Source organism: Ciconia boyciana, chromosome 1 (assembly GCF_034638445.1).
Source record: "Ciconia boyciana chromosome 1, ASM3463844v1, whole genome shotgun sequence".
Taxonomy (NCBI): domain Eukaryota; kingdom Metazoa; phylum Chordata; class Aves; order Ciconiiformes; family Ciconiidae; genus Ciconia; species Ciconia boyciana.
Genome location: NC_132934.1, coordinates 201,899,858 through 201,925,791, shown reverse-complemented (window position 1 = coordinate 201,925,791; position 25,934 = coordinate 201,899,858). Strand labels below are relative to the sequence as shown.

The window sequence follows — 25,934 nt, the reverse complement described above, 5'->3', positions numbered from 1 at the left end:
ATTTTCAGTTTCCTTTTGCCTTCCCACATTGCCTTTCTGTGACTGACTCCCAGCCCATGTCTCTTCTCTAAAATTGGTCTCATGACCCATTACTATCACATATGGGCTTAATGAGTATAAACATTTAAACCTAATTTAATTTCTACAGCCAGAAATATGCAGATAGATAGGGCAGGCTGGGTGGATTACACTTCACAGCCACACAAAGAGGTGTTATTAAGTCATTATAAATAGGAGAGAAATGTGCACCTCAGAGTTGAGCAATACACCTAGTGAATAAACTACAGAATCAAAATAATAAACTATGACTCTTTCTCCAAATGAAAGAATAACCAAGCATATAAAAACAAGGATAATAAGGCGTAAGTGCCTGGTGCATAAAGGTGCAGTGCCATTTTTTACATATCTGACAAACTAAATATATTGTACTATGCTAAGGGGCTGGGAAAAACAATATATTAACTGTCTCCTGAAATGACTCTGAAATACAAAGAGCCCAAGAACTGTGCTAAATGCAAGTCCTTTTCTCCATAAAGTTCTTTTCTAATTAAAGGACACCATTTAAGTGTGTCATTTTTATATTAAGCCTCAGTAGCACCATGGTGTATACCATTCTGTTTCGGAAATGGCATTCTTCCAAAATGTGTGATCATCTGAAAGGTTAACTAATCTTTCGTAATTTGATTTGTCAACTCTGTATCTGAGACAGGAAATCAGCTCAGTTTGCGAAAGAACTGTCAAACGTGTTCAAAATTAAACACATATTTATGGAGTTCCCTGAACTGGAATAACAGCCTGAGCCCTGTGACTGCACACAGATCCCGGCCACCACAAAAAGGCAGGCTTGATTATTTAATGGTTCTTTTTAGTGTGTATCTATTATGATCAAGTTTATTACTCATTTTTATTTCTACAGGTCTGTTACGGCCCCTAGTGGCTTCGATATTCCTAAACGTCACGGTGGTCCTTGCGCCAAAAGCTCTGAGAAGCGCAAAGTGCTACAGGGCAAACCGTAGGAAGCAGCGAAGTGATGTGGCCTGCAGAGCCTGGGTGTGTTTGACAGTTCTGTGAGGGAAAACAAGTTTTAGCAAGCCTCACCACACATTTCTTGCAAGATTTATCATGCTTATAATTTTGAATAAAAGCACCTTTGTTGGCTTAAAGGAAAAATGTTTCTATTTTGTATTTGTTTTAACCTCCATCCCATGTCTTTTTAAAAAAAGCATTTACTTACCATAACATTTTGAAGAGACAGATAGTTTCATTTAAAGACTGAAAGTATGACACAGGAAGTCATTAATTTTTACAATTAGTTTCCATTTTGTAGGTGGTCACATTGTTGTCTGACAATCTGAGTGAAAGCTTTTTCCTTGACTATGGAAGCGTTCTCTTTGGCCAGGGCTTTCATCACAACTTTCCCAACATTCAGGTGGGTTTTCACTGGCAAAAGTTCATTTTGAGGGCCCTGCAGACTAAATCATGAATATTAGGATCACCAACAGCAGTCCCCTAGAACACAAAAAGTCCTTTGTCATTCCAGAAAGAATGTGTTTATGCCATCTTATTAAAGAGCTCCTTAGCTTTTTTCCTAAAACATTCTGTTGTATCATACAATATCATCCAACGCTTCCTGCCCAACAGTATCAATATTCTTTGGCATTTCTAGAGACTTAACAAGCTGGTTTTGCTTCTGATTTTGAATAAACTTGGTTAATTTTTCCCCATCACTGTTTTTCACATACCTCGAGTGTTTTTGAAGCATCATGGCACAAAGTTTAATTTTATTGTGTAAAATTAAATCTGTCCTTTGGAGGGTGGTTTTCATTTAAACATTTAGTAAGTTGGTTGCTGTCATTCTGATCAATATTATTGGCATTTAGTCAAAATCCTGGTTATCAAGAGCAATGCATAAGTCCTCTCCCCTCCCACACTTCTCTCACTCTGTTTCACCCCATGTTTTAAGAGGATAATAGGCTTATAACCCGTGTCTCCTAAAAGAATCCCAATTTGGAAACTTTTTGAAGGACAATTTTAAGAACTGAGGGCTGTTTCCATAGTGGTGGCTACTAAATCGTCCATAGCCAAAGAGAATGAGTGAAGGACTGGATTGAGGAGGGCACACTTCTCTCCACGAAAACACCACTTGTCCTCTGGTAGGCTCAGGCTTGAAAAAGAAGCAGCTACTTTCTAATATTATTTTATATATCACAGTTGGCTTTTTCAAAATATAAAACTATTTACCAATGTGGACAGAAAAGACTTAATTCTAAGGAACATTTAAATTCAGATACCTGTAAGAAATCTTTCAGAATTAACTCTATGTTGCCTGTGTATGTCTGTATTGCCAAAGCTGCAATCAGTAGTTTGTTCCAAGAGTTTTTAAGCTGGACCATGCATTCATGTTTAGAGTAGTAGTATGACTATTTTTTTCCTGAGCAGAATACATTTTGGAGTGTCTACATAAAACCAAATTCCTGTAATTGATATACTTGGTAAAAGCGTTTTCATTTTATTACTTCCACAAGAAGAGCCCATAATGTCATCTGCAAAATTGTATTTATTTTATTGTTGGGAAACAGCAGTTCATTACTAAGAGGAAAATACAAACCCTCAATTACACCACAAAATATTCTTGGTCATAACTGACAATACTTATCCATCACAACTTACCCATTTGCTCAGACCAGGAATTACTGAAACAGAGTGTTTCTACTGTGTTTTTGAAAATACGGTTTAACTTTTAACTTTTTAAATTTAATTTCTTGGGTGATAGCCCTTTTATTATAGGGCTACCCAATATAGGAAAACCCATTTCTATGGGTTCTTTTTTTTTTTTCTGTACTCTGTGGGGTTTTTTTTTGTTCTCCATTACAAACACCTAATGTGCCTGCTTTTTCAGAGTTGCTTACCTGGGTCTGCATAAGAGTGCTGAAATCTCTCTTTTAAATTGAGAGCATCGATTTTTTTTCAGCTTGCAGTGCTCAGAGTAACACATTTAGGCTGAGGTGAGCCCATGGCCAGCTGTCGGGAGAGGCCCCAGGGGAGGGAGGCAGGGACAGTAAGGTTCAATAGTGCCCTCAGGGCCCTGACACCCCCCTGACATCCACCTCTTCTCTGAACTGTTCTGGCCACCACACCTAATAATGCTCGTTTAAAGTGATTTTTCTTTTTCCAAGTAGGATTACCATTTTTCTGTGTCATACTGTACATCCTTTAGACAGATAAAATTTCATAATAATTTCTTATAGGAATATTACTTCTATTAAAAATAACATTCACAAATCTGACTGCCATTTCCATATTTTTTTCAAAACAGTCTGAAGTTACATCGTAGTACTGCAAATATTACACTGAAGATCCATCCTTTCACTGTGGGTGTTTCCAAGTTTCTATGTCTCATTCACAGACACTCAAGCACAATCTTCTGATGCAAATTCTTACATGCTTTCTCTCAAATCTCCTGAAGCATAGCAAGTAAGCCTTGGAAGATAAGGAGAAGAGGGTTGAGAGCCTCTCAGTTGAGGAAATTCTCCTAGCACTTGGCTGTTTCATTGAGAAAGGCTTTAGTGGTATTTCATTGACATCTTGTACTTCTGGGGTCACTTCCTCTGGTTTGCTGATTACTTCTTTAGATAGGTGATCAAGATTATGTGGAAAAATTGAAAGAAAACAGGTTAGTACAAAACCATCAAAGATTTAATGGAAACACCAAAGTTTAACTTAAGCACACACAATGTTATTTTTTTTAATTAACTAAAATCAACCTCTAGTTATCTTAAATTCCTGTAGAGGTTTGCAAAGGAAATGTTTAACCAGGGTATATGACACGTGAATGAGAGTCTATGCAGCAGCAGGAGGCACCAGAAGAAATGGTGCAGGAGTGCAGTGAGCGATGCATGTGCAGTAGGTCACAAGATTAAGACCAACCATGAAATGCAAGAAAGAATATATGTAAGAATGGGGAATTGGCAGGATTTGGGTGTAGGGCCAACTGTACTAAGTCCATGCCATGAAGAAAGCCCCATAACACAGATGCGGAGCAACAGCAGTATGATACAACTCAACTTGGCCCTGAGGTTTTGTCAGGAGAGAATATAAAGGATACCAAAGATTGCGCGCCATTGTCACCATTCAGGATGAACACAGAAAAAGTGACGAGGGCTTGACTGTCAGCGCACAGCGAGGGCTGACTGCTCCCTCAGAGCCAGGAGCTAGGGGTGATAACACAGACCCTGAGCGAGGGAGCACGGCACGCTCGTGGATAGCAGATGGGGTCAACCAAGAGTCCAGCTCATCAGACAGGTTTGTGGTGATGAGGCAGGTCCAAGGTCAAGTTGGGAAATCAATTTTCTGGTCAGGGTCAGCATCGGGATCAGCATCAGCATCAGAATGAGGTCTGGTGGCCATAACCAGGGTCAGACACAGCCATTGATGACTGGGCAGGTCCACGGTGACGAAGCAGGTCCCAGGTCAAGCCAGGAAGTCTGTCTGCAGCTCAGAGTCCCAATCAGTGGGGTCTATGGCAAGGACAGGCATGGCTGTGGCTGAGCTGGGGGCCAGCAGGACCGACGACATAACTCAGGCAGGGCCTGAAGCCCCAGGGGGCAGCTGAGATGGGGCTCCTGGGCCCAAAGGTGGGGTGTAGGGGGAGGCCTCAGGTGCGTGCCCTCAGGGCCCCGACCCTGATACTTGGTGCCCCTTGTCCTCCTTGTCACCACAGATAACCCTGCCCAGACACATACACGTTTGTGCTTATGAGTAGGAAAGCCTGAGTATGCACAAGAGTGAAATCTATGTGAGAATGACTGCCACTGAAATCAGTCTTGTTTAAAATAAAAAATTGCTGCTGCCTTCTACGTGGTCTTGTATGGGGCCTTGTTACGTTTATTGCTACAGCCATACTCCGTTCATTTCTCCAAATTGCAAGTAAACAACCATGCTTGAATCTTTTGTTTGTCAGCTTGTAAAAGCAAATTTTTCTCCTCTCTCTCTCTCAAGCTCTTTATTACTCAGAAGGATCTCTGCTTTTGCAACAGTTTTAGGGATAGCACTATTACAAGACAACTGAAGTAGTCTTGCATGTTGTAAACAAATAAAATTTAAGATTGTAACATTTTTTCACGTATATAAGGGAAACTTTTACAAACCACTGGCTGTTTCTCAGGCAAGCCCCTCGGTGAGAGGACAGCAGAGAAAACCGAAGGGTGGCTCCCGGGCCTTTGCAGGCTCCCAGACCTCCAGCACGGGGCCGAGAGCCTCTCCAGCGTTTTACCTTCTCCTGCGGGACACAGGACGTCTGACTTTCTGGTTTTCCTTTCCTGCTATATGGACCTCTTGGCTAATGAACAAATAAATCATTAACAAGCATCGGAAACATATAGGCATAATTAAAAGCGTTTGTCATGACAGCAGCAAAAGAGTTGTTTTAGAAATAGGACGGCAAGATGTTATTTTCCATATAACTTTTTTCATTGAGGATTTATGTCCGTAGTGACTCACAGACCACTGCTGCTGTTCTGCTATGAGAGGGGAGCCTGTAGACAAAACACAGACCAGGTGAGCAAAGACAGCGTGTTCAAACACAACACTTTTACCTGTGCATTTACTTACAAAAAGGTTAAACTCACTCCAGTGCTGCAACAGCAGAAATTTGACACAGGAGGGTTTTTGTTTGTTTTTCTATTACAGGCAGACAGATAGAAACGCTTGAAGTGGCAGCTGAGCCCTGCGACAGTCTGATCGTGTTAGACTGGGACCTTGTTTTGCATGTCAGGTTAATGTGCTGTACTCGTGGGAGAGATCTGCCACCCCCCAGAAGCACATCCTTCGGGTGGAACAGCACCTCCTGCAAACAGTTTTTCACCAGCTACTTCTGGAAAAAAAAATTTGTTTCAAGAATAAAACCTTCAATACCCTTCCGTATTCTTCTTAACAGCAAATAAACCCCTAGAAAAAACCGTTGCATTCAAAGCTGTACCTGGGAGGAGAGATCCCATGGGGGCATATTTAATGGAGATTTTTCCAGCCCTTCCTGAAATTAGGAATGTAATGTATTTTAAAGAGAAAACAAACATTTCTATGATCACAGGTTTCCCTGCTGTCAGGGAGGAGGGAAAACATCTTCAGTGATACACGCAACATATGTATGGCAGAAGTGGAGCTAATTAAGAGGCACTCCCTTTTTCCCTTGGCTTTCTGGAATTCAAAACCCTCATCAGAGACAGTAATTATTTTGGGAGTCTTTCACTGTTCCCCTCATCCATGTGTTTACTTCTTCCTTATGACATTGCATAAATGTTTGTAATTTTCTCTTCATGATGTGGCACAATAACTCTGCAGCCTGATTTTGTTTTTCATTTTGTGTGCTGATGAAGTCCTAAAACTGACTCAGAAAATTCTGTCTGACAATGCAGACCTTCCCTGTAGGGAGGGGTTAAGAAGTGGCACATGTAAGATAGCATAACATAAATTTGCAGGTTGATTAAATCTAGTTACTTTGAGAGATATGTGCTTCTTATAGAGGCCACCCTTATACCACCCAGTGTAAAACAACTCTGCATGTTTGTAGTTTTCCCTGTGATCTTCTGCCAACCCTTCGCACAGCTCAAGGCTCTGAGCCAAGGCCATTGACTACCACTGTATTATGAAGGGTCAAAACACACATCAAACACAGCTTAAATCCAGCATCTCAAAACACAAGGCCCACCATATGGCTTCCAATTGCTTTTCGGTTTTTCCAAATTTGTCAGTTTTTCCCTGTCATGAATTAGCAAATAAAGCATTAACAGACTTGTCACTGACCTCTTCCCCCCGATCCCCCACACCACCGTATTGCAGAGGAAGAAATTTGACAGAACTAAGCACACATTCCTGTTCTATTAAGGCTTTATTTTTTTTAATGGGTTTTTTTTTCGTTTTATAATCTCCATCATAGAGCGCATTTTGCTTGCTGCATTTCTGCATGCTGCGCCAAGAGCTCATTTTTTGGGTTATATTACACGACGTGACATTTTTCTTCAGCCCTTGCGCAGCCCCTTACCCTTACCACAGCCCAGGGAAGGGCGCGGGCGCCGCGCCGCGCCCCTGGCGGCCGAGCCGAGCCGAACCGAGCCGAGCCGAGCCGGACCGGACCGAGGCGAGCCGAGTCGAGCCGAGCGAAGCCGAGCCGAGCCGAGCCGAGCCGAGCCGAGCCGAGCCGAGCCGAGCCGAGCCGAGCCGAGCCGGAGCGAGCCGAGCCGGGCCGGGCCGAGCCCTCCCCCAGCGGCGCGGCCGGCTGACGCGCTCCGCCTGCGCCCAGCCCCGCCCCCGGCGGCCGTGTGCGGCCCATGCGGGGTGGCGGGGGCAGCATGGGCCGGGCCGGCAGCGGTGGCGGCGGCGGGCCGGCGGTGATGGACCCGGTGCGCAGCTTCGAGCGCTGGAAGAAGAAATACACCCGGCGGACGAGTCGGCTGCGGCTGCAGCGCAAGGAGCGGAAGCGGCCCGAGTGGCAGGTGGAGCGGGAGAGCATCGGCCGTCTGGTGCAGCGCTACCCCGAGGTACGGCAGGGGCGGGCGGCTGGTGCTGCTGGGCTGGGCTGGGCCGGGCCGGGCCGGGCCGGGCCGGGCCGGGGAGCGAGGGGCTTTGCAGGGCGGCGGCGGAGGGCACCCGCCGGTGGGCATGGCGGGCCTGCGGCGGGCGGAAAAGCGGCCCCTCTCCTCGTGTGGTGTGCGTGGGGGTAGGGCTGGGAGGAGGAGGGGGGGGGGAATCTGTGAGGAGGGGGTCCTGGGCAGGGGTGGGGAGCACCCCTAGTCGGCAGGGCTGTTCCTCTGGCTGTTGGCGGTGCCTGTAGGTAACAGGTTTGTTGGGTGACGCTGCTCAGCGGCAGGCAGAAGGGCTTTCCCCTCCATGAGGCAGGGATGATCCTCCCTTCCTTTCCTTTCTCCCCCAGGCAGAGGAGGAGAGGGCAGTAACCGCAGGCCCAGTGGTTCTGGTGGAGGTGACCGTGGTCGGGCTGTGGAGCCAGGGGTGGTGAGACCCTCAGGAGGGGAGTGAGCGGGTGAGAGCGCCGTGAGGAGGTTGAAGCAGATGGTGGGAATGGTTGTACCCAGTGGCACTTGGCCCTTCTGACCAGGCAGCATGGATGTCTCGCTGTTGGGGATAGGACACGTTCGTCCCTGTAGGAGATGCCCTACAGGCAGACATCACACTAGAAGAGTACGTTGTTTAACCTCAAGTTAGGAAATAGGTATTTGAATACTAGAGCCAGGGTCAGTGGTGGTGGTTTTGTCACGCAGATTCCCTTGAATTCCTCTGGGAGATGGCCGGATTTTGAGCCATACTGATTAGCGGAAAGTACTGTAATTGTGAATAACAGCTTAGATGTGCCCTCCCTGTGGTGTTGCTCTACCTCCTGCCAACTTTTGCTGAATTTGTAGCTACTGCTGGGAGGGAGCATGGCAGCTGTACTTGGTTACGCACTCAGCGTAGCTGATAGTAGAGACTTTTTGGTGGTTGTAATTTGATTGAGCAGAAAGTAATGACAAGAGGTATAGAAACCACGAAGAGGTCATGATAGCTCCTTTGGTTAAGATTCGGCAAGTTAGTATTCTGAAGCTTCACACAATCATTGGCTTTACTGGTTTGAAAGCAAATGGTATGCTTCCAAAGGTGATCAAATTACTGTTTTGAATCACAGATTATTTCTCAGGGGAAAAAATGGACTTACCATTCATTGTTTTTATGATAAAAATTAAAGATGGTAACTACATAAATGATTAATACATTTTGTTGTGGATAAATTTTGAGTTAACTTGTGTTGGCAATATCTTTCTACTCACTGTAGAAAGAGGACTTAGATGCTGACTGTGAAAGCAGACTGCTCAAATTGTTAGAAGCTTGTATTTTTCTGAGTGGGATGACCACTGATAGGTATGTGTCTTTCATTGTGGAATGAAAAACCTCCTACATTACTACAGTACTGTTGGACTGCTTGTTATAGCCTAGACTTAGACAGTTGCCTCTGCATGGTCTCTGGAGGGTGTGTGTCTGAGCAAGAGAGAGAAACTGAGTTAAAGGAACTTGGCAAAGGCTGTGTACAGAGTTTGTGAACTCTCTGCCCAGATCCCAGGGTGGTGGGCTTATTGTCTATATACCACATTGTGGTGTATATACAATAGATTGCTTTGTATTTCTGTGTATTTGAACACAGACAGGGAGATGTGTAGTGAAATTAATTTTGCATGTTGTCAGGCCCTAATAGTTTCTACATTTGATAATAGCTTGCATTTACTTGATAATGCCATATGCAAATCAGGCTGCTGCGTCACCTTACGGTACTATGGCAATATCTAGCTCTTCTTTTTTCTCTTTCTCTTCTTTTGGAGTCCCATCACCGGTCATTTAATACTCTGAGCAATAGTCTTATAGATAAAGTGGTTGAGTTCAGGGGATAGCTTTTCTTCTAACATAGTAGACACGTTTGCAGAAGCTTAAGTAGTATGTTGCTCTTGTGTACTGAAATTATATGTATATGGTGTGGGTGTATTGAGAGGCAGGAGCAGGATCACCAGAATCATCAACTGGAGGAGATGCTGGCTTTTTGGAGTGGATTACAGCCTCTTCATGTGTGAGACTGAATGGCCAAACATGACCCCTCTTCATCTGTCATTTGCCCTTACTTGACCTAGATTCATTTGAGGAAGATTATGACAATGAAAAAAATATAATTGTTTAGAAGGAGGCAGCAAGAATGCTTGAAGTAAAAGATTTATCTTGGGCATTCAGTCTCAGAGATGAAGTGGCAGAAATATTTTGAAAAATGATCTCTGGGAAGCCAGCATCTCCTCCACTTGATGCTGCCTTTGCCACTTTGTTCTCCCCATACACAGTATATATGTTCTTCTTATACAGTTTTGCCATATTTATGCTGTATGCATGTATTAAATCCCTGCATGCATCCCTTTCTATTACATTAGTTCTTAAGGGGAAAAATTACTTTGCTATCTGTCATACCACTCTATTTTACAGGAGTGCATCCTTGGCAGATAGTGGGGTATGAGTGTGTTGCTCCCAGATGTACGTAAGCAGGAGAGAGGTTTAAAAGGAAAAAAGGAACACACACAAGCAGTGAGTTAATGAAACTACATTCTTTAAGGGAATGATGTAACCCCTGCTTTTCCATAGTGAGGTCACTATTCATTTTTTATCATCATAAATTTTAGGGTGGTATATCTGGATTGTGATGGGTAGATGTGCAATTCTCAGACTTTTTAGTTTGAGTAGTCTCCATTCTGATTTTCTACAGTAGTCTGTTCCTCTACTCCTAGCCTTAAATATTTTGCATAATATTTAAATGCAGTCACTTTTCCCTGAAACACATCCTATACATTTGGTACTTGTATTTAATTTCCACTCATTCTATGTAGATTTCTGTTTATGCTGGCCTTATAGTCACCTTTGTCAATTACTTCCATAGATACTTGCCTTTATTTGCTGTATATATGGCTATGTGAATATGTATGGATGCTTCTGTGTCACCAATGTGCATGTCTGCACATGCATCTGTTTCTGAGACATGGGTAATAATTCTCTGTATCTCTGGAGCTTGGGGCAGCATAGGTAAGGAGTGGGTAGTGGGAGGTTGTGTTTGTGTATATATATGGAGGTTGAAGAAGAGAGGCTGGTAGTGGTCAGGCATGTATCCATCAGAATGAGGACAGGGTAAATGTATATTTGTATCTGGATAGTTTTGGGGACTCCTGGTCTCAACTCTTCCAGGGTTTTGCTGTCATCTTGCTCCAGGAGTTTCCTGCTTGTGAACATACAGGTGGATGCCCACCTAGCTTCCTGTCTTCAGTCCTTCATATCTCCTTTCCTGGTCCCTGACAAGGTTTTCCACTTGGTCTCCTGCATTTCTTCCCTATTATGCTGCACCTAGTTGTAGTGAGGGTGGGGATTGTGAGGAAGTGCCGTGTGCCTGGGTATTCAGGGGTCTCCAGTGAGTTCTGCATGAGGCATATCCCTTCATAGGGACAAGGGAATTAGAAAGCTCCTCTCTGTGAGGAGCACTGGCTGGGGTCTCTGTCACGCAGGCTGTGGGTGGGTTAGATCTCCATGTGCTTTTGTTATCTTGCATGTGGCATAGAATAGGGGTAGCATGGCTGTTGGATGCAAGAGTATCCACTTTGCCCTCCCTCTTAGAGTATATTGTCTATAATTTCCACTGTGAGAATGACTGCAATGGACAAGTCAAAGTGAAACAATAATGAAGAGATAACCAAGATAGGTTGTTACTGGCTTTTTTTTTTTGGTCATTTGTTGACATGTGATGGCAAATGTGTGGCAGCATAGGTGGAAAACGTGAAATACAGTTTCAGTGTGTCCAAATCTTGGGACCATTTTCTGTGTTATGTGCTTGTAGGTGATCTGCTATCTGTTGATCCAGCGACTTTGTTGCCTAACTGTAAGGCTGTTGATGAACATTGTCTTCTCCATCCAGTTGTGCTCATGAAAAGCATTAACAGCTAACTGATGTGCTGGGGAGAGCTGTTTGTGTAAACTCTTTCTAGTCTGCTTATGTCAAATTAGTCAAGTTAGATCAGAATACCATTTGAAGTATTTGAAATGAGCTGGCTGCTCTTACCTTGAGCAGATTAGAGAGAGCTCACAAGTACAGATTCCCAGCAGATTAGAGGAGGTAATAACTTCTGACAGAGAAACAAATTAAGTAGATGTTGGTGGTGTTTTCCACTGGTACATGTAGATATGGAATAGATCTATCAGAAGATGTACCTCTAACACCAATCCTTCTTACTCCTGCCATTTGGACTTTATTTAAAAATAAACCAGTATCTTTGGAGTTAAGGGTACTACGACAGATCATTCTTGTACTCCTGGAAGTTTGTAGGGCAGAGAAATAATATAGGAAGCTTTGTGACATGGCCTTTCCTAACATTCCTGTGCCTTGCTCTTTTAATACTGTTCTCACTTTTTTTTGTTCTTGGACATCTTTAAAAGGGCTAGGCTTATGCATGTAATGATTTTTAAATTGATTTAGACGAGTTTAAGGTAGAAGAGCAGAAGACTATTTCTCTCTTTTGTGATTGACCCAGTAAGAACTGATGTATTATCTAGAGTTAAAAAGAAGTTGACCACTGAAATACTTAAAGCAGCCTTAATTATTTAGAACAATTTCATTTTGCTGCAATAGCCCACTTCATGTGTCACAAACCTATTAAAATCTATCCCTTTAGTTGCACATAATGGATTGCTTGAATTCTCTTTTGATGTTAGTAAGATTATTTTCCCTCCTGTAGGCATACTGTTTTCCTATGTGGACAGTCTCTTGGTTGAAATTAAACTGAACCTGTATACATCACTGAGTTGTGATCCTTTAGCGTGCAAAATAGTAAGACTGGGAATTAGCCCAGTATGCAATATTGCATGTGATACATAATATCTCCAGAATTATCAACTGAACTTGGAAATATTTGTCAGAAATTCCAATTTATGAAAGTTGAAAAAAAACATTTATGGTGATATCTGGTAGGAGTTTTCCTCCCTCCCAGAAATGTACTAGCTTAAAGTATGTGCTTCTCAGCACAAGTAGGTTGTATAAATATAATTAACCTTTAAGATTTCTAAGTAACATTTGGCAAAAGTTTAGTTGCTCTGCTAGGACACAGTGGAAGCTTGAAATCTACCTTGCAAGAGCTTTGTCTTGAAATATGTCAAAACCGGGTTTTAATAAGGGTGTTATTACCTTTTATCTAGAGATCAAATTCATGCATTAAATTACTTTTCTGGTTTTTACTAGAGAGAACTAGGCTGAAAAGAGTAGTGTTGTGATCTAGGGGCTTTAAACAGATATAAACCCTCAGGAAAAAAATAGTTTAGTTTTCTATAATATGCAGAGCCTGCAGAAGGCTTGGTACTTGAAGGAGATACGAGGCTGATCTGACAGCCCATTAGCTCTTCATTTGATGCCTTCTCTGGAATAGTTGTCAGGAATGTCGGAGGACCGTTTTGCTTGGTCCTTGCGTTGGGAGGTTTCTGTTCAGCAGTCTGTTAGAGATAAACGATACCTATTAGAAATGCACAAGTTGTGTAAGCTGTGAGTTTGACATTTGGAAATCTCAGTTTACGGATGCTAATCAGTACGAATTCAAAGCTGTGTAGTCTACCTAACTCTTAATCTGCTCAGGCTTTATAGATACGGTAGTCTTTTTTTTTTTTTTTGAGTTCTGTGGTTTTTTTTTTTTTTTCTGTCCTGGTGCTATTGATTGTTGTGAACTTTGCTAGTGGAAGCTGTACACATCTTTTGATGATCTCCTACCAACTAGAACAGACTTGAAAGTATTACATTTTTCTAAAGATCGCTACTTGACATCTCAGCATTTCTGTAAATCATTCAGCCAGCTCATGGACTCAAACACATGCTCTTGGGGTTTTTGTGTTTGTGTAATAAACAGCTCTGAAGTATGCTATAGGCATGGATGCATACAGAGAAGTAAACGAGTACGTGTCAGGACAATGAACTGCTTTTTTAGTATGTTTTGGACCCTGTAGGACAGCTCTAAAAAATTAAGTATACCAAGTGCTAGAGGTTGGTGAATCTGATGAGCTTCAGGACATAAATGGACTCTTCTTGTCCCAATCGGGTAGATGCAAGATTGCTGCAGTTCTGGGTGCCCAAGTCCAGCCTGCAGCAAGGGTGAGCATGTACTCCCAGTAGGTACATATGTGTGCACACACACATGTCCAGCCGCAGACGAACGCGGACAGAGCAGTGCCGTTATCAGCACCTGTGCAGACACACGCACACAGTGCTTGCAGACACGTGAACAACAGCACGGGCGGCACATACTGTTCCTCTCTGTCTGATCAGGATTAATATATGCTAGTCAAATATGTACTCGAACATGGAAAATGGGTCTCTCTGGTAGCTGGCATTAGCTGCTCAGTCTGTCCCAGAGCTGGCCTCAGGCCCCGGTTTCCCCAGGTGCTGGCACCGGCACCCTCCAGCCTCTGAGGTTCGTGGTCCCGCTCCAGTTGCCGGCACTTGGCTCTGATGCTGCTGCCCCCTGGTCTGGCTTGAAGGTTGCTGGTGGTCTCTTATGCAGGCTGGGAATAGAGGGTGTGCCCACACAGAAGATGGATAGAAAGAATGCAAGAGTAATTATTATTAGTACTAAATAATTATTTACATCATTATATAAGAGTACTTAGTAAGACCGTAGGGCCGGCTGTGGCGATGGGGTGCAGGGCTTGGTCAGACAAGCATACTGACCAGCCAGCTGTTACCCAGGACCAGCCCCTTTTATGTTCTTTTCCCTCTATTTTCTCACACTGGTTCCTCCCCAGTCCACCTTGTTCCCGCCCTTTCCCTGCCTTTGATCCTTCCCCTAACCTTCCCATAACAAGTCTTGCACATTCCCCCAACCCCCTTAATACACCTTATAAGAAATTGTGCAACGTCCCCAAATGCTTTCCCCCTGCAGCCCCCCGTGAGCCCCACACCCTGCAGGCACTCACCCCCGCCAGCCTGGGGAGGGATGGCCCCACTGGCTCCTCGGTGGGGTTCACCCAGGGACCATGGGCTGAGCCCCCTCCTCTGACCGTCCCTGGGAGCAGCTGAGTCAAGGTGCTTTAACTCGATGTGCGGTGCTGATGTTGGTTGGGTTCCTTCCCTGATGTTGCTCCACTGATTCTTGCGGGGTCTTTGTGTTTGCAGTGATTAATCTTTAATCACATAACCTAATGCTAAGTATATGCAAAAAAATCTTGATGCTAGAACTGTAGAGTCAAAATGGAAAAGTGGAGTGGGGGAGAAATGTGTTCGTTATCTGGAGCTGTTTCCTGAAGTGTTTGTTTACCAGGCCTTTATCCTGCAGAACATTTACCTGCTTTTGTGATGTCTGGTCTCATACAGCAGCTGGAATACACTTCATCTTCATTGCTTCAAGGGATCTGAAAATACAGATGGACAGCTTAGCTCTAGTAAGGTTGTAGGGAGGCTGCCGGCAGTGTTTGCATGTGGTCCTTGCAGATGAAGGAGTCTGCCTTTATGGGTGGGAGCAGTAAGGGTTGGATTGTTGCCAGTGCAGGTGAGCTTCTCTTTTTCAGGAAGATAATGGCTGTGTACTTTGCAGCATAGTAATGTTTTTTTCCTAAGCTGGAATAGTTAAAAAAGAAGGGAGGTAAGAGCTCCGAGTTCCACTTTATGGGATGCAACTATCATTACTCCATTTGCAGTAGCCTCCAAAAACAAACTGTTCCTCTGTGGATATTCCCAGGAAAAGTAATTTATGCTTAGCATGCATGAATCATAAACGCCATGCTTGTTGCAGCCACACAGAAATATGAAATAATTGGCTAGTTATGTGTTTTGCCATATTTATTTTATTATAATCTGTATTAGCAGTTAGTCTGACTGAGGCAGTTTTGGAGAAAAAGGCTACAGAAGTTCTGATTTTTGGAGATAGTGTATGTATGTGAAATGCTTAACACGAGGTTTAATTGCAAGTTATGTCTGGGGCTTGTGGCACGCTGCATTGTAGAAAATTTAGACCTTGCTTGCATACTGCAATATCTTTAAAATGTGATTTTTTTTTTTTTTAATTTTATTTTTTTTTTTCTGAAGAATTCTACATCCAGTTTTGGACCCCCTAATAAGAAACAGACATCAGTAAAGCGGATCCAGTTCAGTGGAGGGCCATTGAAATGGTGGGGCTGGAGCACTTGCCCTGTGGGGAGAAGCTGGGAGAGATGGGCTTGTCAGTCTGTAGCAGAGATGGCTTTGGGGTTGGGAAGGGGACCTTCCAGAAGCCCCCAGTGCCCCTGGGGAGGTCATTGAGGGAGATGGTGCAGGGTGGAAGAATGAGAGACAACTGGTGTAAGTTGACAGAAAAGAGGCTCAGAATAGCATGCTTTTTCCCCATGGGGACAGCCAGACAGAGTCATAGGTTGCCCAGACAGGCTGTCCAGTCTCTGTCCTTGAACGATTTCAAGACTGGACTGGAAGAAGTTCTGAGCAGCCTGATCTGACCTCAGAGCTGACCTGCTGTGAGCAGGGGCTTGGAGTAGAGGCCTCCTGAGGTCCCTTTCAGCCTAAACTGTTCTGTGATTTCATGATGATTTGAGCTTTAAATTGTGCTATTAGCCTGCATGATTAAAGTACATCTTATTACTTACTAAACAGTTTATGGTAGAAGAGCAGTTTGGCTTAGGTCAAACTAGTAGAGATTGCCTGACCAGCTAACTTGGATCAGGTCATACTGAACTACTATGCATTTATGCTAACAGCAACTTAAAGAATGCTATTTAATTTCTCTTAGATTGTGAACACTGATTAAACTTATTTTGTTTCAGATAAATGCAAGTGAAATTCAAAGATTTTCAGATTTTCCATTGTCAAAGAAAACCCTAAAAGGTGAGTACAAAAGTTTTCTTTGGAAACTAATTTAAGTAAAAATTAATGTATTATTTATCTGCATCTGAACATTTTTTTTGCTTTAAACTAAGTTTTAGATAAGTATTGCCATGTACAGTGTTTTCTAAATGGAGAAATACAGCTCTGGACAAGACAAAAATAAAGATTTATTTTTATTTTTTTTCCCCTTCCCCTCCCACACTCTCTCTTCTCTTCCCACACTGCAAATATAGGATTGCAAGAAGCTCAGTATCGCGTGGTAACGGAGATACAGAGGCAAACCATAGGTTTGGCTTTGCAAGGTAAAGATGTGCTTGGAGCTGCAAAGACTGGATCAGGCAAAACCTTGGCTTTTATTGTCCCAGTAAGTAACTTACATCCTTCCATTTGTACTTAAACCAAGTTATCCGGGAAGTATTGGATGTTAAACGGCTTAGGTTAATAGATCCTGGGAGAAAAGTTATAATTCACCTCATCCAAGTGTTCCAAGAAAGCCAAGATACTAATTTAATAAAGCTACTTGAGGTTCTGAAAGAAGTATATTTTTGGCCCTAGGAATATTCTGACACTTAGAAACTGCATTTTGATCCTTTCCTTAGTAGACCCTGTGTGATTTAGGAACTGCTTTGTCTTTCTCTCGGGAATCTGTTTTCCTGGTGTAAGTCTAGTTGTCCAATTCTTTTAAAATTTGGAAACTAAGTGTAGTTTTAGGAATAGAATGGTGACATTTCTTCAGTTCCTTAGACTTTTTTTAGATGAGTGGTTTTCACCCCTTTAAAATTTTAGGATATGGCCCTTATATAGCAAACTTAATCTTAGTGATTGTGGACTTCCATTTCCTTGTTGTCTTTTGTGGACTCCTTAGAAATCACTTCCAGGTGCAAGTGGCAAAACAGGATGAAAACCCCTGTCATGGATAATACGTTTGACTGTTTTACTCAACATTGTGCTCTGCGTTTCATTTCTTCAAATTGAAAGTATAATTGAGACATTTGCTTAAAGTGAACATATAAGTGGATACAAACCCCATCATGTTATGATTAGATAAAGAGAAAAATAAATGTTGTTTTGATTATGGGGGTTTTTTTGGTTTAAACATTACTTGCGTTTTTGTGGCCATAAATTTCTTTGGAGCCTATTCTGTCAGTAACTGTGGGAACAGTAGTAGGTGTTTTAAATACCCTCTCTAATTGAGAAGATTTATGCTTTATGCTGTTTAAGAATTATTTTTTATTAATAAAGAATAAAAAAAAAGTAGGTGACTTCAAAAGATAGTCTTGTGAACTTGAGAAACAAAAATGAGATTGCTCAATTAGTTAATCTAGGAGTAGAAGTAGTTTGCTTTACAAACCTTATTTTAAAACAGTTTTAGGGGAGAAAAGTGATAAGAGGAGCTGGAGAGATGAAGAGTGAAAAAACAAAAATTAATTGTACAAGGATGCTTAACAGCCTTCAGTATTTCAGAATGCTTCAGGTATTCATACCTATGAAATCTTCGTGTTAGGATTAGCTGACTAAGACAGTGTTTCTGCAGTGTGAATTCATAAGAAGAGGAATAATCCTGGTCTGAGGTTTATGGCAACTTTAGTTGGAATGCTCTGTATATAGCATGTGTGTATAGTACTGCTGCAAGTCTGTAACTGGAATTAAAGCTGCAGTAATTGACTTTCTTCTAGTTGCTCATTCTCTTTCTGGTTCCCACAAAACCTTATGAACAGGGAAGTTTCTTGTGTTTTTCTACATCTGATTTCTACTCTCATATAAATGATTAAGGCTTAATTTCCAGAATTTAGCAGAGTAGGATTAATTGTGCAGTAAAATGTTTATGATTTACCACCCATTACTGTCTGTCATAGATTGGTACTGGGGAACTTTGCTGCAGTAAGTATCATTACCATCAGTTAGAACTGATATATAATCAAACTATGTGAAATGTGTACTGATGTTTCTTCAAGTCATTATTTTAATTAGTGTGGCTTTGTCTTTTTTTTACGACACTTTTTGTTACTAATTTGTTGTTGTTACCTATTTTCCTTCAGATATTTTTATGATGAGAATACGGTATTTTTTTCAGGCTTTGGAACTCCTGTATCGCCAGCAGTGGACTTCAGCCGATGGACTGGGAGTTTTGATAATATCGCCTACCCGGGAACTGGCATATCAAACCTTCAAAGTTCTGCGTAAAGTGGGAAAGAATCATGAGTTCTCAGCTGGCCTTATCATTGGAGGAAAGGTGTGTCCTCTCTTGGAGTTTGCTGTATTGAAGCATAAATGAGTGCTATGATTAAGTGCTAGTTTTGGAAGGAAACCCTGGAAATAAAAAGTGAGGGAAGAGAGTAGTTAATGGGAACCTATCAGACCCACTCGTTTTCCTGTCTGTGTACTCTGTGTCTTGTGAAGCTTTTGTGTATTTACAGTCTTTCCAGGTTACGTGACTGGATGGACCTTCCTGCCAAGCCTTCCAGGACTATCCTGTTAATTTAGATTATTCTGAAATACTTTTTGCTCAAGCCACAAGTGTGAGCATGCTGAAGAAATTGTGATATCTCTGTAGAAAGAGGAAAGGCTGATCCTTGACTATTCTTTCTAAAAACTATTAATAGGTTAAGCTGGCCTGGTCATCTCTGGTATTGGGCTTCTGGTGTGAACAACTAGAGCTAAGCTGGTTTAACTCCTTTTCAGGATCTGAAAGAAGAGTCTGAAAGAATCCACCACATAAATATGCTAATTTGCACTCCAGGACGGCTTCTGCAGCACATGGATGAAACTTCATATTTCTATGCATCTGATCTGCAAATGTTGAGTAAGTTTTTTAAGTACTTGAAAGTACTCAGAAATATTTTGTAATAGTTGATAATTGTGTGGAGCACTTCCTTGGGTAGAAAGTTTATCCTAGTCATGGTATGTAGATGAAATGGCATTTAAGTTCACACATGTACAAATTAAAATAGAAAACAAGAAAACCCCTTTCTTGTGTACTTTCTCTCAAACAGTTGCTGAGTATGCCTTCCTTAGGATGATAAGAACAAGTAGGTGAGTTAGTAAGGCACCCAAAACCAAATGTAGTGTCCCATATAATCCTTTAGCTCTGTCTTGGCTAATGCTGGCCTTTCCTTTCTGGCTGTAGCTCTCGTGTTTTTCCTGACGTGATAATTAACTATATGGAATATCCATTGCAGTGTGTGTATTTTGGGCCAGTTATAGAAGACAATTTTATTTTAATTTTAAGGCAGATCGCTGCTCCTTTAATTGTTTTGTTAGCATTGTTAACGTTGTTTCTTTTCATCCTTCCAACCTGAATAAAAATTTCAGTGTAATGAAAAAGGTTTGCCTGCCACTAAGGACTGCATAATCTTTAGCATAGCCTGAGGAACTTAGAAGCAATTAAGAAGCTAATTAAGCTGATAAAATGCGAAATGATGCTTGCTACACTTAGTACAATTCATGGCAGTTAGACAAGACTTGCATTAAACATAGGCCCTTTTCTTAAAGCTTTGTCTCTGTGCTACTGTGTTTATTCCCTATGTTTCAATGCTAAATTCAGCCTAGGTACAGGAGAGTCTGTTTTGCTCTGTCATGAATAGTACAGCACTGTTATATATTCCATGCTTTTGTTTCTGTAATAGGACAGGGAGTTTTTACTTTGCAGTCTGTCTGCAAATTGCTGAACTGTTTACTTGAAATGCTGATCTTTTATGCTTCAGCATGTGAAACTGAGGGCTGTAGTGCATAGATTATGGGAAATGCTATGACTTCTGTTGCAGTTTTTTAAAAAACATATTTTATGGAGTACATGAATATCTAAAGAGAATCCTGTCATACACAGTAATTAAGCTAATCGCTGCAGTTTAAGTAGGCATGGATTTTTGTACTATATGGATTTGGTGTATGATTCTTTTTTTAAATGTAAATAAAGCTGAAACCAGCCTTTCTCAAATCTGTCTCTCAATTCAGTTCTTGATGAAGCTGATAGAATTCTAGACATGGGATTTGCTGATACAATGAATGCAATCATAGAAAATCTACCTAAGAAACGCCAGACCTTGCTTTTTTCTGCAACACAAACAAAATCAGTGAAGGATCTTGCACGGCTGAGTCTGAAAGATCCGGAATATGTTTGGGTTCATGAGAAGGCCAAATTCAGGTATGTTGGGATAATTTTTTTTTTTCTTCCTGTGGGGGGTTAAACAGATGGTGATCCTACTTAACTGCTTCTCTGACTGTCAGTTCCCTGAATCATAAGTTACGTTGTGCATCTTCCTTCCTGCAGTGTCTGATCCTGTTCTGTGCCTTCCTGAAAGCAAGGAATTTTCAGATAAGAGGGTACTGGTTCTGACTGATTCATTACAGGGAGGCTGAACCTGCACTTCCCTTGTGGCTCCTCAAGCAGCTTTGCAGACTGGAAATGTTCTTCCTCAGGAGCAAGCTCCAGAGTGGGTTATAGCCTGGATGGAGTAGTGTCCTGGCTGTAGCACTCGCTTCTGAATTGCTACTTTTTTGTTGTTTGGCTTCCTTGCCTCCTGTATGTGTATACTCACAATGCAGAACCACCAGATGTGTTGCACAAATACAGTTCTTCTGTGTGCTGTTGATAAATCTGGCTTTCCAAGGAAATGCTACTCTATTGGGAAAGTGCAGAATAACAGTCTTGTTTGTGTATTCAGTATTAGGTGCCCAAAGGAAAGCATGTGGTATTAGAATCATAGAATCATAGAATAGTTTGGGTTGGAAGGGACCTTTTAAAGGTCATCTAGTCCAACCCCCCTGCAATGAGCAGGGACATCTTCAACTAGATCAGGTTGCTCAAAGCCCCATCCAGCCTGACCTTGAATGTTTCCAGGGATGGGGCTCCTACCACCTCTCTGGGCAACCTGTTCCACTGTTTCACCAGTTAATCCATGTGCAGCAAGTCTTGTGGTTTCCTGATGCGCTGGGTTTGCTGTGCACACGAAATAAACTTGTCATGCCACGCAGTTTGGATCAGAATAGGAAGGCCTTGTGAGAAGTGAAGTATGTGGTCTGCCAAGCGCAAAAAATCTAATGTGTCACTAAATGAAAAAAATATGCACGTTGTTTTTTGGCACTTTTTTTTCTTTTGAAATCTAAGTGAAGAACGTTACTTAATGTTTTGCATTTCTGTGGGTTCTATCATTTAAGTGTCAAACTGCTTATGAACGTGTATGATTTTTTTTTTTTCCTGCTTTTCTATGAAGTATGCGTATCTTTCCATATATAAGATGCAGGAGAAGGGTGAAGCACAGTGATAAAAATGGCTTTCCCAAGAGCAAATGAGCAATCATCAGCAAAATGAACAGCAGAAACAGGTTGAATCCTGAGCCAGTTTTAACTATTTGATTTTATTATCTCTGTATTGTACTGCAAATACCTTTTTTTTAATCAGTAGTACTATCAAAGGCATCTTAAATAAGCATGATTACCAGAAAAAATTGTGTGGTTAATATCCTCTTAGCAGAAGAGGATGTACAAGCCTAGTATGTAGTCTTCATTTTGAGGACTGATTGTACATCTGTTTCATAGATCTTGCATTTTGTGTGAAGTCTATTTTAAATTACATTTAATTTTTTAAAGTATTTGAGAGAGTGCAATTAGATAATAAACTGAATCAAAAAAAGAAACTATTCATTTGTTTTAGAATTTACTGCCTCAGTGTACAATAGGCTATTGCCTTATGAAAACAGTTTCCTCTGAAAGACTCACAAAGCAGAAGGTGCTGTGGCATGATTCAAATTGACTAGCAGAATAAAAACTGGAGCAGTGTCTTGTAATTTCATCCTCCCAAGTGGCACCTTTAATAAAATAATTTTTAATACCCTTGGTCTGTCCAGGGTGAAGCAGAGGAACTGCGAGAGATGAGCATTTAGATGTATTTCAAGGACAAATATGCCAAATAATTTTTTTTTTTTTAGTTTATTTTGTAAAGAACAGAAAGGTGAGTTTCAACAATTCAGAGCTTTACAAAGTCACTTTGTATGTCAGGGTGTAATCAGTGAAAGTACATCAATGCTCTTTTTTTTTTGTGCGTGATTAGACTGTGCTTTGACATTGCCTTAAGCACAAATGGTGCTTTGATAGGACTAATGGACAAAATGGCATTTTAAGTCAAGGCAATTTGAATGTTGCTGCTTAGACACGGAAAGAGTTTGGCTTGCTAGTAGTAAATGAATTTAGAAGTAAACTGACTCCCCCCCCCTTCTCCTTTTTCTGGGTATTTTTCAGATACTCTTGACTTAGAAGAAAGGACAGGCTGCTGTCTAGATATTGTATGCCTGTATATTCTCTCTCTTCCCTTCTTTTCTTTCTTGTTTTAATGTTATGGGAACTAATGGTATCTTCATGTACTTTTTGGGTTGTTTTTTTTTTTTTTTTAGTACGCCGGCAACTTTGGATCAGAACTATGTTGTTTGTGAGCTTCAGCAAAAAGTAAACATGTTATACTCTTTCCTGAGAAGTCACTTGAAAAAGAAGAGCATTGTGTTTTTTGCAAGCTGTAAAGAGGTATGGCTATTCCCCTGCCTCCCCTGTACCATTTAAAAACTGTTAAGATATTCACGTAGATGTCAAGGCACCAGAGAGGTGAGATTCTGGAGTAGTTTGCAATAGGAAATTGGGGGAGGAATCAAATATAACCTGTAGGCATGTCATGCAGGGCCTGGGTGCTGGGAAGCTCAGCGACGGAGGCTTGATGCAGGAAGGTCCTGGGGATCTCAGTGTACTCAGCCATTTTTGTGCTCTGCTGTTAAAAATGAATGCTAAAAGTTATGTCAGTAAGGGCCAGCTGTTTCAGTTTTGTCTCGTGATACATTTCATAGTTGAGTTACAGAGTATTTTAATAGTTGAACCTACTTTCTTAACAAGCTTTTAAATCTGCCTATATAAGAAATTATAATTGTGAAATAGTGCAGGGAAAGGTTTTTCTTATGGTTATATAGGAAGTAATCCTTCAAATATCTACTTGTATAAATGTCCTGGGACTATTGTGTTAAGGTTATTTGTATGTGTTTGTATGGCACAGGTATTTATTCCTATAACTACTGCATGTATCAGATATTTTACAACATACAGAGGTGTAGTAAATATTCATTGCAGTTCTTCCACTTGTGCAAGAGCTTACAATATTTTTGTTGTTCTGCAGTTGGCTGGTGAGTACGGTGAGGTGGTAGGCTTAGTTGTACAGAAATTCTCTGAGCTGCAGCTGTACTGCAATATATGCAGTTTCTGTAACTATTTTCTTAAATATTAGATGGCTGCCTGCTATAAAATAATGGTGCATCATGGTTCTGTATGTAAGAGTAAACAGACTGCTTTTATAAGAGAAGCTGCTGAAGCTTGAAATAGTAAACCAAGACTGTGTAGACTACTTTGAGTGCAAGCATAAGACACTGCACCCCTCCAGTATTGTCTAAAAGCAGTGCTTCTGGTGGACTTTTGATACTTCAGTCTCTTGCATACAACCTAACTAGTTATGTCCCAAGTCATTCTTGCTGTTACCTACTCTGGCTCCTTTTAGGAAATGCCATCAAACAACATGCCAACCTTGTGCCACAGTTCGCTTCCTCTTTTAGTACCTGGGCGTGTGACAAAGTCTCAAAATAACATCTCTTGGCTCTGATGTGGAGAAAAGTGTATTTTATTTGATGTGCTAAGTTAGTTGCTATATACTGGATATGATCTTAAGAAGTGTAACATTGCATGGTAATTCCCCCCCTCTTTGGTTTGTCGAGTAGGTCCAGTATCTATTCAGAGTGTTTTGTAAGCTTCAGCCTGGTCTTCCTGTACTGGCACTCCATGGCAAGCAGCATCAGATGAAGAGAATGGAAGTCTACACTTGTTTTGTTCGGAAAAAGGCAGCAGTACTTTTTGCTACAGATATTGCAGCTCGTGGCCTGGGTACGTACCCACAGAAACAATAGTTATTCACAAAGTGGTGATCTAACCCTGTTGAGACTTTTATCAGTGATAGTATGCTCTGAAGACCAACCTGATTTGTAAGAAATGAAGCTGTAGTTTGCTTAAGAGCTCATTAGGGTATCTCAGAAGAGATATACTTCTTAGGGTTCTGCCATTTCTTTACTGAAGAGGCCCACTTCATTTGTGCTTATTTTTTCTTTTTGTCCCAGAGAGACCTATGCTGTCACTAGTTTTGTAAAGGCATTTGTTAGTGAGGTAGTCAGTGGAAGCTGTCTTTTATTTAAGTCTGTAGACAATCTTTTCCAGCCATGTTCTGTGACAAATAGTGGTGGTCTTGGTAGTGTTAGGTTTACGGTTGGACTCGAAGATCTTAAAGGTCTTTTCCAACCTATACGATTCTGTGGTTCTGTGAAATATCTGGAACAGGAGAAGACGGATATAGTGATGTATTTGCTTACTACAGGCCTTAAGGCAAGATTTCAGCAGGTTTAAGTATTTCTGATGTGCCTGTATCCTGTGGGTTATTCCAAAGGATATGAAAAATTACTAACCTACCAGGATGTAGAAATGAAAACCTGAAGAAATTTTAATGGCTGAAGTGTGAATGGTGTTATAGGACTGTATTCTTAAGGAGGCAGAAAAATAGATGAGGGGAAAAGCAAGAATATTTATAGGGTCTGTTTTGGCTTGAGTTTCTTTCCTCTGGTCATTACCTGCTGAATTATGATTTACTACTTTATATTTTCAGTGGCTACTTCAGACTGTTTTTTGTCTTTTTTTTTTTTTAGTACTTGGAGGCATTTAGGTATGACACAAGCCTGTTCAGGAGTCTACTCGTTCTTTCAGATAGCATACTCTGTTGTCCAAAATGTAAGGTTTTGTCAGTCTGCTACAAAAGGAAGGTGCTCTAAAAATCAAAGGCAGAAATGAAAACTGTTTATCATACCTTCTACACTGCTGAAATCCTACTAGTGAGGATCTAATATGGGTATGGTTGTTCGGGTTTAGAGTGTAGGTATAATTGTGGAATACAGCGTAGCTACAGACTTGGTCAGGAAGTAACACAAACTTACTCAAATGCAAAGCATGCTGCTGCCAGATGAAGTACAGCAGTTAGAAAATGCTTATTAATAATATCATTCACTTTCAGTGTTGATTTCCTTGTCAGGCTTGGTCATCCCCTCCCGTCTTTGAGAGGGACTATGATATTTCTGTATGTGGACAGCTGAAGTAGTGCTGTCTCATCACAGCTAACTTCGAACCCCAGTGGTGTTGGATATTGATACTGTAGGTGAAAAGTGGGTCAGATATTGTTATTTAATTGTTAAATGTAGTGGTGTTTTATCATCTGTGTGACACAAAACCTGTCTGTTCTTGTCAAGTGTGAAATTATGTTCCATTTGGTGTACTGTCATAATTCAGGAAATGAAGACACCATTAATTTTAGCTTTCTTTGATGAAGAGGATGATTATGATATGCTAATACATGCGATTTTATTTTTATTTCAGAGGTTGCACCCAATGTCTGTAAATTGGTTTAAATGAGGGTTCCTACAAGAATTAATGCTCCAAAATAATATGTTGCTCTTGAATAGGA

The 25,934-nt window shown here is 41.3% G+C and overlaps 1 protein-coding gene across 1 annotated transcript in view; it reads left to right on the top strand.

Moving 5' to 3' along the window:
* The first annotated feature begins 7,277 nt into the window (after positions 1 to 7,277).
* Positions 7,278 to 25,934, top strand: part of DDX10 (DEAD-box helicase 10) — a 197,456-nt gene continuing 178,799 nt past the window's right edge. The window contains exons 1-8 of the mRNA XM_072850575.1: positions 7,278 to 7,535; positions 16,348 to 16,408; positions 16,642 to 16,772; positions 18,483 to 18,641; positions 19,091 to 19,211; positions 20,363 to 20,552; positions 22,798 to 22,924; positions 24,154 to 24,316. Of these exons, the coding sequence (XP_072706676.1) occupies positions 7,326 to 7,535; positions 16,348 to 16,408; positions 16,642 to 16,772; positions 18,483 to 18,641; positions 19,091 to 19,211; positions 20,363 to 20,552; positions 22,798 to 22,924; positions 24,154 to 24,316 (1,162 nt within the window). The 5' untranslated portion in view covers positions 7,278 to 7,325. The remainder of the gene's footprint in view (positions 7,536 to 16,347; positions 16,409 to 16,641; positions 16,773 to 18,482; positions 18,642 to 19,090; positions 19,212 to 20,362; positions 20,553 to 22,797; positions 22,925 to 24,153; positions 24,317 to 25,934) is intronic.